Source organism: Herpailurus yagouaroundi, unplaced genomic scaffold (assembly GCF_014898765.1).
Source record: "Herpailurus yagouaroundi ecotype Mexico unplaced genomic scaffold, PumYag 166, whole genome shotgun sequence".
Classification (NCBI taxonomy): domain Eukaryota; kingdom Metazoa; phylum Chordata; class Mammalia; order Carnivora; family Felidae; genus Herpailurus; species Herpailurus yagouaroundi.
The window spans coordinates 34,440,165-34,457,078 of NW_024412407.1; the positions used below are offsets into that span (position 1 = coordinate 34,440,165).

Genomic DNA, 16,914 nt, shown 5'->3' on the forward strand with positions numbered 1-16,914 from the left:
ACACACACACACACACACACACACACACACACACACACACACACACACCTGCTTCATTCTGGTCAGGCTGTAGGATATTATGAGGGGAGAATTCAGTAGCAGACAACAAGAAGACAGGAACAGTTGCGGTACTTCCTTTATAGCTCATGGGGAAATTGGGAAGATCAAAAGAAAAATGAGATGCAAAAGGAGTTGCCCTTTGGGCAGGGGGTGGAGATGCGAACCAGCACTCCCACTCCTGGGTGTTTACCTTAGAGAAATGAAAATTTATGCTCACGCAGAAACCTGCACATGAATGTTACAGCTGCTCTATTTGTAACTACCCCAAACCGAAAGTAACCTAAATGTCCTTACATGGATAAATGGATAAACAAGCCGATACACCCGTACGATGCAATTCTACTCAGCAATAAAAAGGAATGACCTACAGATCCTCCTGGATGCATCGCAAGGGCATTATTAGAAGTGCAAAAACCCATCTCAGAAGGTTACGTGCTGTATGATTCCATGTAAATGACATTCTGGAAAAGACAAAACTTAACGGGGATAGAGAACAGATCAGTGGTCGCCAGAGGTTAGAGGTGGGGGGTGTTTCAGCAGGTGATGGGATTGTTCTATGTCCTGATTGTGCCTGGGGTTACAAGATTCTGTGTATGGTCAAAATGCATAGAACTAATGGGGATGTAGTGTTTCACAGGTACGTAGTTTCAGTTGGGGAAGATAAAAAGTCCTGGAGATGGATGGTGGGGATGGCTGCACAACAGTGTGAATATACTTCATGCCACAGTACGGTACACCTAAAAATATTTAAAATGAAAAAAAAAAAATTAATGCTACGTTTTACGTCAGTTACACTTTACCACAATTTAAAATGCATGCATGAAAGAATAACACATTTCATTAAAATAATACAAGTCGGGGCGCCTGGGTGGCTCAGTCGGTTGAGCATCCGACTTTGGCTCAGGTCATGATCTCATGGTTCATGGGTTCGAGCCCTGCCTCAGGCTCTGTGCTGACAGCTCAGAGCCTGGAACATGCTTCGGATTCTGTCTCCTTCTCTCTCTCTGCCCCTCCCCTGCTTGCACTCTGTCTCTGTCTCTCAAAAATAAACATTAAAATAAATAAATAAATAAATAAATAAATAAATAAATAAATCAATGTCGATAACAAAACTAGTGGTGAAGCAGGGTATGCATGGTAATAATAATGATAACGGGAGGGTCCTGGGTAGGTAAAAAAAAAAAAAAAAAAAAAAAACGCGCCCCCTTTAGGATTCTGATGCTCTGCCACATCCTCATAAAAGCCACCCTTGTGTCTGAAGCCTTCCCACCTTTTCCCTCGGGTGCCTTGGAAGGTTGAGTGGCATTTGGGCATTGATTCTTTTTGTGATTCAAATGTAAAAGCAGGCATAATGGGATGAATATTTATGTGGAGGATTGTTAAGCTCTGAGGACAAAAGCCCCCAGATTCCGCGTCCCTGTGGATGGACCCTGCAAGCAGAAAGTACAGTATCCGTCTCTGCAAGGTCATGGTGCTGGCCGGTCCCAATCTGCACATGCTGGTCAGACTCCCACTGAATGAGAAGAGCCATTTTCAGGCAGCCAAGTGCCCAGGAAGGCATTTCCTCCCCACCCTCTTCATGTTAGTAGAGCTGCTGTCATTTGTGTGCCCTCATTCACAGGATCTAACTCTAATTAACCTCATTGGGCTTTGTCTGGTGGTCAGCACAGAAGCCTGGACCCAGTCAGTATTTAGGAGGGTTTTTCTTTTGTTTTCAGAACCTGCTCTTTCTCCTGGCGTCATGGCCGCAAAGACTTCTCTGCAGATGTATTTCCTCACTCACCATGGAAACTAAGCAGTGTTGGAGGAGGACTCTTAAAGCAGAGGGGGTCTTCCGGTGTAAACCGACGTTAGCTTCCCATCTCTATCCTTCCAAACCCAGCCCATTCACCCCGCCAGCTTACACCCAGCCTCCTCCAAGAAGCCTTCCAGGCTGATTCTGGTCTTTCTCTTTTGAAGAGGACATGCCTGGTACATGCCTGGGCGGTCTTGTATTTTAGCTAGCTGTGCACATGCCATCTTTCATATTCTCAGAAGGGAGGGAGGTAGCTGATGATGTTTCCGTTCCTCTTTACCACCCCCCCACCCCCACCACCTGGTTCCAGATCATCATGGGAGCTCAAGTCCTGCTCAGCTCCTCTCTATCTTAGTTAGTCCTCCAACCTGTCCTTTGTGCTGACACCTCTAGGCTCTTTCTAACACAAAAACCCACTCTTGACCCTCAGTTGCCTCTGATAATGATGCTGCTGACAGTAATAATAATGACAGCAATAATAGCTAATATGGTATATTTATCATGTGCCAGGCACAGTGCTAATATTTTGCCGAGATTAATTGGCTGAATACTAAGAAGCCTTATGAGGTAGGTACTGTTATTAGCCCCACTGCACAAAAGTGGAAACCGGGGCACAGAGAAGTTAAGTGAGGTGCTCAGGTCACACAGCTATCAAGCAGCAGAGCGGGGATTTGAATTCAGACAGTTTGGCTCCAGAGGCTCTGCTGTTTCTTCTCCCTTAGAGCATGCACTCTGAACTTCCTTACACGGCATTCGAGTCCCTTTGTGATCCCGGCTCTGTCTCCGTCTTCAGCCATGTCGGCCTCCAGTTATCACGGCCACATCTGCGAGGCTCAGACAGTGACAAGCAGCTCATGATCTCTAGTCATGCCCAAAACTCTCTCCCCATCAGATGTCACTGCACCCCCCCCCCCCCGTTGTCACTACCTAGAAGCCCCTTTGCTCCTCTTGTCCAACTAGAAAATGCTTCCTTCCGGTCTTGACCCCCATGCTGCAGCTTCTGTAAGGCTGTTGAGGACGATGCCCCGTGCTCTGTGCTCCCACCGCTGCATAGGCACATTACTCCTAGCACCCATCTTGTTGCTCAATGTCCCTTCACCACGCCAGACTTGTCCCCTGGTCAGGCCTTTGTGTCTGCTGTTCCCTGGGCCCAGTATGCGTTCCCCAGGTCTTTGCAGGCCTGGGTCCTTCTTGTCACGCGGGTTTCCATTCAGATGCCACCTTCTCGGAGAGGCCTTTGCAGGACAGCTGATCTGAACTTGTTCTTCTACTAGTCACTCTTTTTCTTGTCTAATAGCTGTTTCTAGCTTCTTCGTAGCACTTCATTGTCACTATTTGAAACCGTCCACGTTCCAGCTGTCTATTGCTGCACAGTAGACCACCCTAACACTTAGTGGCTTGAAGCAAGAACCATTCAGGGTATTTGACTAATTTCAGGGTCATATATTTGCTCAGGGCTTCACTGGGCAATTCTTCTGCTTCATGTGGCATCAGCTGAGGTCATGTGGTAGTCTTCTGGTAGCTGGGCTCAGCTGAAGGGTCCAAGATGGCTTTACTCTAATACCTGGTACTCTTACTGGAACAATTGGAAGCCTGGGCTAGGCTGGGACTGTAGACAGGACTGTGATGGCTCCAGCGTGGTGGCCTCAGGGTTGTTGGACTTTTTACAGAGTGGACTGCTTCCCCTGAAGCGAGGTTCCAAGAGGTCCAGGTAGAAGCTGGAGAGATTCTTATAACCTAGCCTCAGAAGTCCCAGAATGCAGGGGCACCTACATGGCCCAGTCGGTTAAGTGTCTGACTTCAGTTCAGGTCATGATCTCAGAGCTTGTGGATCTCAGCCCCACAGCGGGCTCTGTGCAGACAGCTCAGAGCCTGCTTCAGATTCTGTGTCTCCCTCTCTTTCTGGCCCTCCCCCACTTGTGTTCTGTCTGTCTCTCTCTCTCTCAAAACTAAATAAACATTAAAAAAGAAAAAGGCACGGAAGTAAATGTGTAGTTACTTCCGCACATTTTATTGGCCAAGCAAGTCACCAAGCACAGGCCAGAATCAAAGGGTGAGAACATAGACCTCACCCCTTGGTGGAAGGAGTGGAAGAATTGGTGGCTCTCAGTCCACCACCTTTAACAGGCAGGGGTCACTTATTATTTGCCTCCCTTCTTTATAATGTGAACTCTTTCAAAGCAGGATCTTATTCTTCTGTAATACTGTATCCCCAGCACCGAGAATAACATCTACACATGGCAGATGCCCATAGATCCTTGCTGAATAGCTGTATGAATGAAAGAATAAAGGAATGAATGAAAAAGAAAATGAATAGAAAATCGAATGAATGTTTACATCTCTGACTGTCTAATATGTAAATCTTTTGAAAACAGAGCCTGATTTTTTTCTTCTTCTTCATACCCTTAGTTCTTAATACAGCCCTCTACACTTAGAGATGCTTGGCAAATATTTACCAAATGAATTGATGCATTTTAATTATTATAGTTAAAGGAGATAATGTGAGTTATTACATAGGTGTTGGATATGAGTAACCGCTACGAATGAATTAGTAATGCCTTATACATAAGAAAATAAGTTCATATATTTATTTAATAAATAAGACGAAATGGATCAGATCCACACTTCGCTTACCCTTCTCTGCAACAGGCTGTATGAGAGGCTCTCCATTCAGCCCCACGACCCTCCAGTCCAATCATCTTCGGGTGAGGCAGGGACCTTTACTCCAGCCTTCTAGCACCTCTCTCCTGGCATGGCTTGCCAAGACTAATTCACTTTGAGGTTCTTAAGACAGGGGCTGAGATGATGGTCTAAACAGCTAAGAGGGTTGATTTCTGATTCCCCACAGCTGTCCAGGAGGATCAAGTGAGATTACAGTTCTCTTAACATTCGGCATTGTTTTGCCCTTGTGCAAATGTGTGCTTACAGTAATTGCTGGAAGCCACATGTTGAATCCAGAGGGTGAATGCAAGTCAGCGTTTGATGTGCCAGAAAGGGAAGGACACCCTCACAGGTGGCCCCACTTGCCGTGTGGGGCTTTATTCCCAGTAAGCAGTAGTAGGGACTAGTCAGCCAGCATACGAGCCGGCAGTGGGAAGGCTCAGCTCCCAGAGGTCAAGCCTCAGCTTGTCCTCCAGCTTCGCCATGTGGCCTGGAACAACTTACTTGGTCTCTTTAGGCCTTCAGTTTCCTCACTTGTGATATGGGGAAATCTGTTTCTATAATCCCAATCTGGGTAACTCGGGAAAAAGATTCCAAATTCAAGGAAACCCTGTGATGGCCAAAGGTGGCCAATAAGGAATACTGTGTACAATTCCCTACTTAAAAATCAGACAGAGCTCTTTAATCCAGTGTTGATCTCCTTGGTGTATTGGGGGGGGGGGGGGGGGTTAAATCCTTTTTAATTGTTTCCTGGGATTCCCCCCCTGTTCTGTGGATTTTAAGACTCGTGGTTCCTGGCAGTACAAAATGATACTCCTTCCCCAAACCCCAGAGAGCATTGATTGCTATTCAGGTGAAACAAGTGCCATATAATGCCTCACAGCTTGGGGTAAATTTTGTTACAGGGCATTTAGTGGAAGTGTCAAAGTATTTGGGAGATTATTCTTTCCTTCTTCCCCACAGGCCTCACTGAACATGCAGTTCTCTATGGCCATGAATTTTAGCCAAGTTCAATGTCCAATGATGGATATTTTTTTTTAAATTCGAGTTTTATTTAAACCTCTCAAGCTGGGACAAGAATTTTCAAAGGAAAAGGCAAGCTCACTTCTGCCTCTGCTTTGGCTAATTCTGGGGCAGTGCGCTCACCCTCTTGGTCCCCAGAACTGGCCTAGTTTAAGGAACAAATGAGAGAACAAGAGTTTTCCATCTTAGGGAACATTGGCTAACACAAGACAATTTTAGATGTTAGAACTTCATCCTCAGAGAAGCAGTCAATAATTTTGAGAATCCACCATGTGCCAGATACTGTGTTAAGTGGTTTCCTATATATTATTACTAAAAATAATACTTCCAGAAAAATGGGGCTCTGTGAATTTAAATAACTTGCCCATGTTCACACAGCTGGTCAGAGAAGGAACTAGAAGCCAATACAAATTATCTGCCTCTAAGACCAGTGCATTCCAAGGACTGTGCCTTTCCATTCTTTCAGTGCTGGCTGGTTTCTCTGATTGTTTTCTTACGGAAGATCCTTTCACCTTTCAGTGTTTAAGAATCTGGCTCTGTTATCATTTATTCCCTTTAGATTTTTAATGACTCTATTTTCAAATATTTTCTCTCCCTTGGTGGCTTCTCTCTTCATGATCTTAACTTTCTTTCAAAGAGTACTTAATTTTGATGAAGCCTGATTTTTTTTTTCCTTTATTGGTGGATTGTGCTTTGGTGTCATATCTCTAGAAATCAATCTTTGTCTAACTCAAGGTTACAAAGACTGTGTCCTGTATTTTCTCCTGGAAATATTATAATTTATATTTAGGCATGTGATTCACTTTGTGTTAATTTCTATATATCTCATGAGGTGTGGGATGAAGTTCTTTTTTTTTTTTTTTTTTTTTGCATATGGATATCTAATTGTTCCTGTACCATTTGTTGAAGATACTCCTATCTCTGCTTAATTGCCTTTGTGACCATATATGTGTTAGTCTGTTGGTGGGCACTCTATTCTGTTCAGATGATCTCCTTATTTTCTCCGTGCTATTATCACACTGTCACAATCTCTATCACTTTGTAACAAGTCTTAAAGTCAGGTATTATAAGTCCTTCAACCTTTTTTCTTCTTTTGCAGTCATCTTGGCTATGTTAGGTCCTTGATCCTTCCTTTAGTTTTTGTTCAAGGACATGGTTATAAACAACATCTGGAAATCTGAAGATAATTTAAAAATTTAAAGTTACAAAAGAGTAGTGCAGAAACTTTCCATAATCTGGCTTCATCAGGAAGTGAGGCACCCTGGACATCAGATTCTATCTGGTGAATCAAAATTATTGCGTATACCTTACATGGATTGCTAATTTTCAAAAAAAAAAAAAAGACCACACATGTAATGACCTACACCAGAATTGTACCTGACACGATTTCAACTTTCACTGATGTTGCAGAAAATATGCTGGGCCCTCGGATATCTTGGTCACTGTGAATCTCAGTTGTCATTGTTCTAGCAAAGTGGGGAGTCGCTGATCAAAAGGAGTTTGTTTATACATTGCTGCCTGCTACAGAATGTATTCTGCATTTGATTTGGGGGCTACCTGTTTCCAAACAAATGAAGTATTGTCATTGACTGTGATATGCATAGCATTCTGTCTCTTCCATAAAACATATCCCTGTTGGGGCATCTGGGTGGTCCAGTCGGTTAAGTATCCAACTCCCAATTTCAGCTCAGGTCATGATCTCACAGTTCGTGAGTTTGAGCCCTGCATCAGGCTCTGCGATGACAGCACGGAGCCCGCTCGGTATTCTGTCTCCCTCTCTGTCTGCCCCTCCCCCACTTACACTCGCTATCTCTATCAAAAATTAATACATAAAAATAAACTTTAAAAAAACATGTCTCTGTCCCCTTAAACTTACTCTCTGCTGGGGACAAAGAAGAGTACTATTAATTAAGCCAATTGATTCCTGATAGTGTTGACCTTCACTACCACTGTGTGTCAGTGAGCAGATTACTTGTCCTCTTTGCCTTGGTCTTCATCTGTGAAATGAAGGGTGTGGACTGGTTAACCTGGAGTGGCTTTATACAACTCTAAAATTCTGGGACTCTTTTATTCACTTAAAAATCACAACGCTTTCAAAACTAATGAAAGAAAAACTCTTAATGGAGAAAAGCACTGTGATAAGTCAGATGGGAAGCCTCTTGAGTCAAGAAGAAGTGGTCTTTTGATGCATCACAGATTGCCTAACCCCACTGCATGACTCTGCTCTTAACTATGGCCAACTCTGCACACTGAAGACGGTATTTGTGGTTCCTGGTGCTGTGACATTTTGTGGTTTATGAAATCCCTATATTCAGAGAAGCTCTTGAGCTTTTCAGGTCAGGGGAAAGAGAAAGGAGAATGTCTTTAAGCCCACCCAAGTCCAGAGGTTCAGAGTACTCCTGAGTATTCCAAATATATCTCTGAAGTAAATATATCCCCATAGTATTGAAACCAAGAGGACTTGAAATATCTATATCGTCTTTCCTGTGCCAAGCTATGGGAGCTACTGTGGCCACGTTCTAGCTGATCACTGCTGTACTATTAGAATGGGGAGGTTGGAGAGTGTGAACTTTACTGGGGAATGCAGAATATAGACATGAGTTTAAAATAATATAATCTTTATTGAGCACTTACTGCGTGCAAGGGTGCTGTGCCAGTCACGTCTTATACATTATATCATCTAATCCACACGAGAGCCTTGAAAACGAGACATCATTGTCTCCTTCTTACAAATGAGGAAATGATGCATGGAGTTCATGTCACTTGCCCAAGATCACACAGTCGTAAGTGGCAGAACTGATCTTCAATCCGTATCTGTCTCAATTAAGACCTTAAAGTTCTAATGACTATATCAAAGAGTAGCTCTCAGAACTTAACCAGTTCATTCAGAGAGTAATTGCATTTGTAGCATGATAGAAACCCAGAACATCAAATACTTTGGGGTAGACGTGATGGAGGAAAGAATTCACAGAAGGTGTCCTGAAGAAATTGCTTTGAGTTACATTTTGAGATGAAGGACATGAATTGGCCTCAAGAGAAAAGTGAGTTCATGCTGAGGGGACAGACTATATGAGGCCATGAAGATATAAATGAATAATTTGTTCAGGAAGCAACATACAGTCTTATTAATTGCAGGGCAATACCAGAAAGAAGCTGATGCCACACATCTAAGCTAAGAAATTTCACTTTGTTATGATAGGCACTGGAGATCTACTCTCAGTTCTTAAGCAAGGGAAGGAACATAATGAAAACTGTATTTGATTTTACAGTTTGTTCAACAACTCATGTAGCATAAATATAGGCTTTTAATGCATCAAGGAAGGTCAAGAAAATTTCTTAGCAAAATATATTTGATATCCGACAAATTGTTTTCAGGGGTACAATGTAGTTCATCCCACTAAAGTTCTATAGCCTTAAATGGTGCAATGACAATGTATTTAGACCCCTAAATTAAGAGACCTGTAACCATATTTTACATAATTTTCAGGTGTAAAGGTGACTAAGCCCGTGCAGTTAAGCTAACAGCACATCCCCATCATCACTGATATTGTACAGTATGCACAAATGGAACATGCAAAGGTTATAGATTAAATTCAGGATTGGGCAAATAGAAAGCTGTCAACAATATGTATTAAATTGCCTTGAATTGAAGTCCTCTTTCAGTTAGCAACTGCTGTTCCTAAGTGAGGGCTATTGTATTTGGTGAACTGTAGTTGGGTCCCTTCCATTATAAGTCCACTAAATGCTAACTTAATATCTCTTCACGTTTTCTGAAGCATTTTCTTTCTTTCTCTGTCTGTCTCTCTCTCTCTTTCTCTCTCTTTCTTTCTCTCTCTCCAGTTCCAGAGACCCAATGACTTCTCACCCCCTTTTCGCTTTGGGACTGTGCCCAACGGCAGCACAGAGAGGAATATTCGCAATAACTATGCAGAAATGCATGCCTACATGGGAAAGTTCAACCAGAGGGGTGTAGATGATGCATTGCTCTCCCTGAAAACAGGGTAAGAACTGCTTCCAAGCTCAGAGTCTTTGATATGTTTCTCACATTTATTAAATGTACACTGAATCAGCTATATCATGCTTGGGTGCCAAACTTAAAGCAAACAAGACTGCATTTGCTTTCTGTGGATTTCCAAGTTGAATTTGACAATATAATTCAGGCCAGTGCACAAAGACTCCTATGCTATTACATACTTCTATGTATACTTTTTTTTTTTTTTTTTTTTTTTTTACAAATTATGTTCTACTTGCATTAATGTAACCGTGAACCAGGAATAAATAGAATAGCTGTAAAAGTCAAAGAGAAGCGTCAAGGCTAAGGTTCATGTATTACATGTGACATGAAGACCTGTTGACTAAAAGGTGAACATGATGATTCTGGTGTCTTTTGGACAAGGGAGGAATAAAGGAAGAAAAGGGTGAAGGTTTTTAGACCACAAACAGTGAGAATGTGTTAACTGATCTCCAGTTCCCGCTTTTATTAGTGTTCTTTGATCCAGCTTTATACACTAGAAAGTTATTTGTTTGTTAAGAGGAGCTCATGAACTGGAAACACCTTGGCTTGCATAATCCCAGCCACATTGGTCCCTTCATTCATTTGGCCTCTGAAAGCCACAGCTGTGGGATAAGATAGACAATTGAGCATTATAGATGTTGGTGCTTTGGGGTCAAGGGGTCTTGTAGCTGATTTCCTGTGTTGTATGATAACTAGCAGCACCTGGACCTCCCGGTGGCTCCAGTTTTGGAAGAGCTACTCAGATGCATGTTTCCTTAAATACTGTTAGACTCTGTCTTATCACCACGACATCACAGCAGATTACAGGAGATGAGATTTGAGCTTGGGTGTAGGACCACTTCGGTAGGTAGCCTGGCCCCTGGTACAACCACAGCTGTCGGTCATATCAGAGTTTTGGTTTTTTGGTGTGTCACTTTTCTATAGGGTCCTCGTGGGCCTTTTAAAAATTTTTGTTATCTTATCATACCAGAAAGGGCTTATTTTTTCTTAAGGAGGGATAAAGCTAACTCACCTTGTACAATTGAAGGAGATGATGCATGCTTTTCTTTCTTGCAGACCTCTCTAGTACCTACCTGTATGGCTGTATTTGAATTTCTTTCTCTACCTTCGATGTGTCTAAAGATTGGTTTGAAATATCGCTCCATGCCTTCCTGCCTTTACCCGTGGTCTTACTCCCTTCCCTACATATTCCTCCCTTGGGAAGCACAATATATAATATGAGATTCTTCTATGTTGGGAACTTGAGAGACCTGAATTCTTCTATACGTTGGGTTTTCCCGTCGTTGCGCACATTCGCTCTTAACGTAAGCCTGTGCCGCTACAACCCCGACTACTCCTTTCTCTCCTTGTGCTGCAAAACAGAATATTGAAACCTTTCTGACCGCAAAAATAGCCCTGCACATCTATCGAAACACATACACCTACACTTATCCCCACTCTGGACTGTAATGAACTGAGAAATGAAGAATGTTATATAAATCTAACCCGTGCTATTTGTTGTTATCATTGTGATGGTTACTTTTCATTATTTCTGTTATTATTTTTATTGATTCCTTTTTACTCCTTCTCCTTTCAGACACAGCTTATGAGTTGGCTTCAGGCCCGACTTACATTCTCATCATTCCCAGTGGGAGGGAAAGGACTCCTCCTTTCAACCTGAAATCACATAAAGAACAGCCTGCGATTTAGGCTTTAGATTCTGGCTGAGTTCCAGCTCGAGCCTTACTTTGAACCAGTCCTCCCCATGGTTGGCTGGAACCCTATTGCTTCATCTTAATGGCCCCATAGGTGGTTTGGGGCTAAAATTCCTCCATTGGATTGTTTGTTTGCTTCTTCTTTGCACAGGAAACTGGATGCCTTCATCTATGATGCAGCAGTGCTGAACTACATGGCAGGCAGAGATGAAGGCTGCAAGCTGGTGACCATTGGCAGTGGGAAGGTCTTTGCTTCCACGGGTTATGGCATTGCCATCCAAAAAGATTCTGGGTGGAAGCGCCAGGTGGACCTTGCTATCCTGCAGCTATTTGGAGATGGTGAGTCAAAGAAAGGGGAAGTGCTTATTTGGGCTCTTCTCACGGCTACTCCAAAACACCAACCTTTCTTTCTTCTCCATTCCTGTAACCCTTGCACTTCCAGACAGTTATCTCACGGTATACTGTGAAGTTTTGGGGGGGTAGGTATTAGTTTCCTACAGCTGCCATAACAAAGTACCCTCGCTGAGTGACTTAAAGAATAGAAATTTGTCTCACGGTTCTGGAGGCCAGAAATCCAAGATAAAGTGTCAGCATTGACTCCTTTGGAAGGCCTCGAGGGAGAATCTCTTCCATGCCCCTCCCCTGGCTCATGGTGGTTTTCTGGCAGCCTTTAGCGTTCCTTCACTTGTAGGCACATCGCCCCATCTCTGCCCTCATGATCACACGCCATTTTCCCTATGTAGATGCCTGATTGCCCCCCAGTTTTAAAGACGCCAAGTGTAATGGATAGGGGCCCACCCTCCTCCAGCATGATATCCTCTTGTCTAATTACATCTGCAACTACCTCATTTCCAAATAAAGTCACATTTCAAGGTACTGGGGATTAGGACATCAACATAGGAATTTGGCGGTGGTCACGGGGTGGATGCACAGTTCAACCCATCACTGGGTGAAATTTGGGAGGATTAATGTAGTTGATCAAGGAGGTACATTTCAGAATCGCAGGGTATGATTAGACCTTCAGGGGTCAAGTAAGAGGGGCTAGTATTAGATGTTCCAGACAGTCTTTTCACATGTGGCCGGAGCAGTAGAGAGAGCTTCGGAAAGGCTTCTGCTTTTTGTGTGTCCAGAGAAGGGCCAGTACACTTGTGGCCATCTATTCATTCTTCCCTCTCTCCCATCTTGCTCTTTAAGCTGGAAGAGATAGGAAGCGGGGACAGGGTCCTCTGAGGCAGAAACTCGGAAGGCACTCCCCAGTGTCATTCCGGCAGGAGACTGAGGCAGCCATCTTGCTTGGAGAAGATCTCCAGTTTCATTACACTCCAGCCTTCGGCATTCCTCTTCACTTTGTTTTTTAAAGTACCTACTCTTCCTGTTAGTCTCCCAGAAGCTAATCCAGTTATGGGAGGGCAGCCTGACTCTGCTTGGCCCCACAGGCCATCAGCCAGGAGGTTGTCCAAATTATTCCTGCAGAACCTTTGCTGTTAGGGATGAGGGAGGTTCGAGGCAGAGGAACACAGCTGGATTTTCAGACTCCAGGTGAAGCCCGTTGTTCCGCTAGTTAGGAAAATCATAGTTCGATCAAAGAAACGAGTAAAATGTGATTTGATCTGGGGCGCCTGGGTGGCGCAGTCGCTTAAGTGTCCGACTTCGGCTTAGGCCACGATCTCAACAGTTCGTGAGTTTGAGCCCCGCATCGGGCTCTGTGTGGACAGCTCAGAGCCTAGAGCCTGCTTCTGATTCTGTCTTTCTCTCTCTCTCTCTGTCCCTCCCCTGTTTGCTCTCTCTCTCTCTCTCTCTCTCTCTCAAACATTCGAAAAACGTTTTAAAGTGATTTGATTAACACTGGAAAGACTCAAGGCTTATAGCCGAAGCATATAAGCCATGTTGGTATAAGGGCTTCTATAATTTTCATGTAGCTGTCACTTAAAGGCAATAACAGAGCCTCTGTCTATGAGGAAGGGCAGCAGTAGAGATTGTTTGCAGAAGTTACCAAAGCTCCAGTCAGTTTACTCAAAGTTCAAAATTTTAACCAAACTGAAATTATTAGAACAGGTAGCTTTCTTCATGAGATTTTCAGAATTTTGTTTGCCTAGAATTAGATGCATTCAAGGGCACGTGAATTTTTTCATTTTCCTTTTGTCTAAGGTTTGTACCTTCCTAATTTCTAGTATCCAGGGGAGTGGATAAAGGTTATTTGTCTCTGGCATGACTTAAATCAAGCAGAGCTTCTCTAAGCGGTGTTACAAGGAGGCAGTTCTAAATTTGGTGGTTTCATCTGATTCAAGTTCACTCCCCTTTACTCTTAATATTTCCCTCTGCAACAAGAGATCAGATAGTGCGAGGGTCAGTGGGGGATCAGTCAATCTCTGCTTCTCTCTCTCCATCCCTCCTTCCCCAGCCCAATCTGATTTGCACATTTAAAAAAAATTTTTTTTGAGAGTTGGGGAGGGGCAGAGAGAAAAGGGGACTGAGGATCCGAAGCAGGCTCTGCGCTGACAGCAGTGAGCCCGATGCGGAGCTCGAACTCAGGAATCTTGAGATCATGACCTGAGCCGAAGTCGGACGCTCAGTTGACTGAGCCACCCAGGTGCCCCTGATTTGCACATATTTTAAGAGCCAATTTTCTGAATCTCTTATTTGGTTATGTGATTTCTTACTGTCTACAAATGAAGGTACAAAGCACCTAGTCTGATACTCAGGCCCTTAGCACCTTGCATGAACCTTTTTGTTCAGCTTCCTGTGGCCCCCTTTTCTCTGTTTGAGCTGTTCTGCGTGTCTTTCCCAAACAAGGCTTGTGTACTCCCACCTCTCTCCCCTTGATCATGCTATTTCTGCTGCCTCGAGTGCCTCTTCATGCAATATAAATTAAAACGCACCCATTTTCTATGCCCACCTCCAAGTCCTACCTTCCTCGGGAGAACTGACCTGTCACGCCATGCACAAAATTACTCCCCTGAATTTGAACTCTCGCGTTACCTGCACTTTGCCGGTCGTATTGATTATCTGTATACAGTTTGGACTGACAGATCGTGGAGAGCGGAGGCAATGCCCCATACCTTTGTGTCACTGCAGTACCCACATTAAGTTGTCGCCGAATACTTATTGAATACGTTGATGAATTGATACACGGCGGTATTCATCAAATTACCGTGATTTTCTCTATTGATTTTTCTTTCTTTCCATCTCCCTGTCTCTTTCTCTCTCGTTGTCCTTCTCTCTCTTCCCCAATACCCTTCTTGTCCCCTCTGCCTGCTCTCGGCCCCCCGTTCCCCGCTCCCCTTGCCGGCCCGTCTCCAGGGGAGATGGAGGAGCTGGAGGCTCTCTGGCTCACTGGCATCTGCCACAATGAAAAGAACGAAGTCATGAGCAGCCAGCTGGACATCGACAACATGGCGGGAGTCTTCTACATGCTGGGGGCAGCCATGGCTCTCAGCCTCATCACCTTCATCTGCGAACACCTTTTCTATTGGCAGTTCCGGCATTGCTTTATGGGCGTCTGTTCCGGCAAGCCTGGCATGGTCTTCTCCATCAGCAGAGTGAGTGGCTCGATTGAGGTGTCGGGAGCTTGCGGGGGACAGCTTAGTCTAGGGCCGTGCAAAGCACAGAGACCCAGGAGGGCACTAATTCCAGCCCCGTGCAGCTGCAGCAAGAAACCGCATCATGCACCTTTCCCCCGCGGGTCGGGTGACGGGATTTCAGGTGGCTCTAAACAACAGGGGGTGCTGGTTTTGCTTCAAGAAGCAGCAGCTTCGTGTGTGGGGTCTGGGCATTTGGTTCTCACGAAGAACTGGCAGATCTGTCAAAACGAAAATTTTGGCCTCCTACCAAATGCTTTCCGTCACCGTTAGTTAATTGTGTATAGGCTGTATTAATCATTTAATCTTTCTTTAAAAAAAAATCACATGTCTGTTCAAATAGTGAAATATAATGTGGCTCTCTTGTTCTGACATACAGAGATAAATTATTGGTGGTTCCACAGTTCCACTCTGTTTTAACCATGTGTGAGTTATGCAGAGTTAAAGAGCTTAACGGAACCTTCAGAAATAAGTACTGACCCATAAGAAATGTACAGTCCAGAAACTTTCTTCACTGAAACAAGAGTACAACTCTTAAGTCATTCTTTCTTTAGGTCTCTTCTCTGTTTCTGGTCCAAAGTGAGGATTCAGAACTCAGTTTTAAATACGAACAGAGGATCACAGCGAAGGGGGGTGGGGGGAAGGCAGGCTTCTTTTAATTCTTGTCGGTAAAGTTTTGGGACTCCTTCGTGAGAAGTGACCTCAGATGTCCTCTATAGAATGGAGGGCTGGATTTCAGATATAACTAACTTGGGCTCTAATGGAGTTATGTAAGAAAATGGATTTCTCATTAAGTAGTCCTATCTTCTCATCATTTTCCTGTAGTGTTTCAGTGCTACAGAACAATTTCCTCTCTGGCTGTGAGCTGATTCAGGCCATTCAGGAACCTGTACGCAGGAGAGGGGGGATGCGTGGTCCCTGAATCACATTATTGCACCGTACAGCCCTTTCTGAGGTCCCACATAGGGTGATGGCAGAAGGAACGGGGGAGCTGGTGGCCTGTAACAGGAATCCCACTCACGACCCGGAAGCATAATCAAGGCCCCCGCAGAAGAAACTGCTTGGCGCTTTCTCTTGGCCCTAACCAAGGAGGGTTAGAAAGAAGGAAAGTAAGGACAGTAACCTTACTTCGAAGATCTTAGGTCTTGCTATGGCCCTCTGGGATGGTGAGGCTCACTTCCTCTAACCCCTTCTTCTTCCCCACTTAGCTGTGATTCTCTATTCTAATCTTCTCTGCTCTCATCCCCATCTGTTGGGGCACCTGCCCTTCCCAAATTAATCCCCTTTGTTTTCAAGACCCAATTCAAACCACCTCCTCTTCACATACTTCCCTTGCCAGGGAAAAAGGTTTCAAACATGTCCACCTTCCAAGGCAGGGAGCGAGACATTAGCAGGTTCCCCTGACTTGGGACTTGAACCCAACCCATTACCGGGGCTGGGTGGTGTTCTTCAAGGCCTGGAACAAGGAGCTGTACACAAGGAGTTCTCAATCAATACTAATTTGTTACAGTATTAATTATGTATGATAAGATTAAGTGAGTGACAAAGTGTAAGAAGGAAACTAGGAGCTAAAGAGAGAATAAGTGAGAGGATTCAACAAGGGAATTATTTGTCCCTACTTAGTACTTGCTGTCTGTCCCAATTCTGCCCTCCCACGGTGTAGGACACAGCAGGAGAAAAATCCTTCTTTGACCCCAGGGCTCCCTAACTCTCTCTGTGAATTTGGTTCATGCTTGGCTCAAGAAGAGAACTGCTCTGCTGTTATTTAGTGACCAAAATCCTAAAAGCCACTGGAAAAAAAAGTGGCTGTTATGAGCTCTGAGCTCCCCTGTGCTATACCACCAGTCAAGGGTGGCCAGCCTGGGCAGAACAGCCCCAGCACCTGGGGAGTATTGCTATCGATTTCCAGGAAGCTGACAATCATTTTTGCGATCAGCTGATATCCTGACCTCATTTTTAAGATGGGAAAACGTAGGCACAGGAAGAAAAGTCAATGCAAGGCGATGGTGGAGTCGAGGCATAGAATGTCATGTCTTACGATTCCAATCTATTTACTCAAGTCACTTGGAGTGACCGTGTCCCCTCTCA

At 44.2% G+C, this 16,914-nt stretch overlaps 1 protein-coding gene across 2 annotated transcripts in view; it reads left to right on the top strand.

The window, feature by feature from the left end:
- GRIN2B (glutamate ionotropic receptor NMDA type subunit 2B) overlaps positions 1 to 16,914 on the top strand; it is a 431,156-nt gene that overhangs the window by 394,132 nt on the left and 20,110 nt on the right. For both annotated transcript variants that reach the window (XM_040488859.1, XM_040488860.1), the window contains 3 exons: positions 9,380 to 9,540; positions 11,400 to 11,587; positions 14,549 to 14,787. In XM_040488859.1, coding sequence (XP_040344793.1) covers positions 9,380 to 9,540; positions 11,400 to 11,587; positions 14,549 to 14,787 — 588 coding nt within the window. The remainder of the gene's footprint in view (positions 1 to 9,379; positions 9,541 to 11,399; positions 11,588 to 14,548; positions 14,788 to 16,914) is intronic.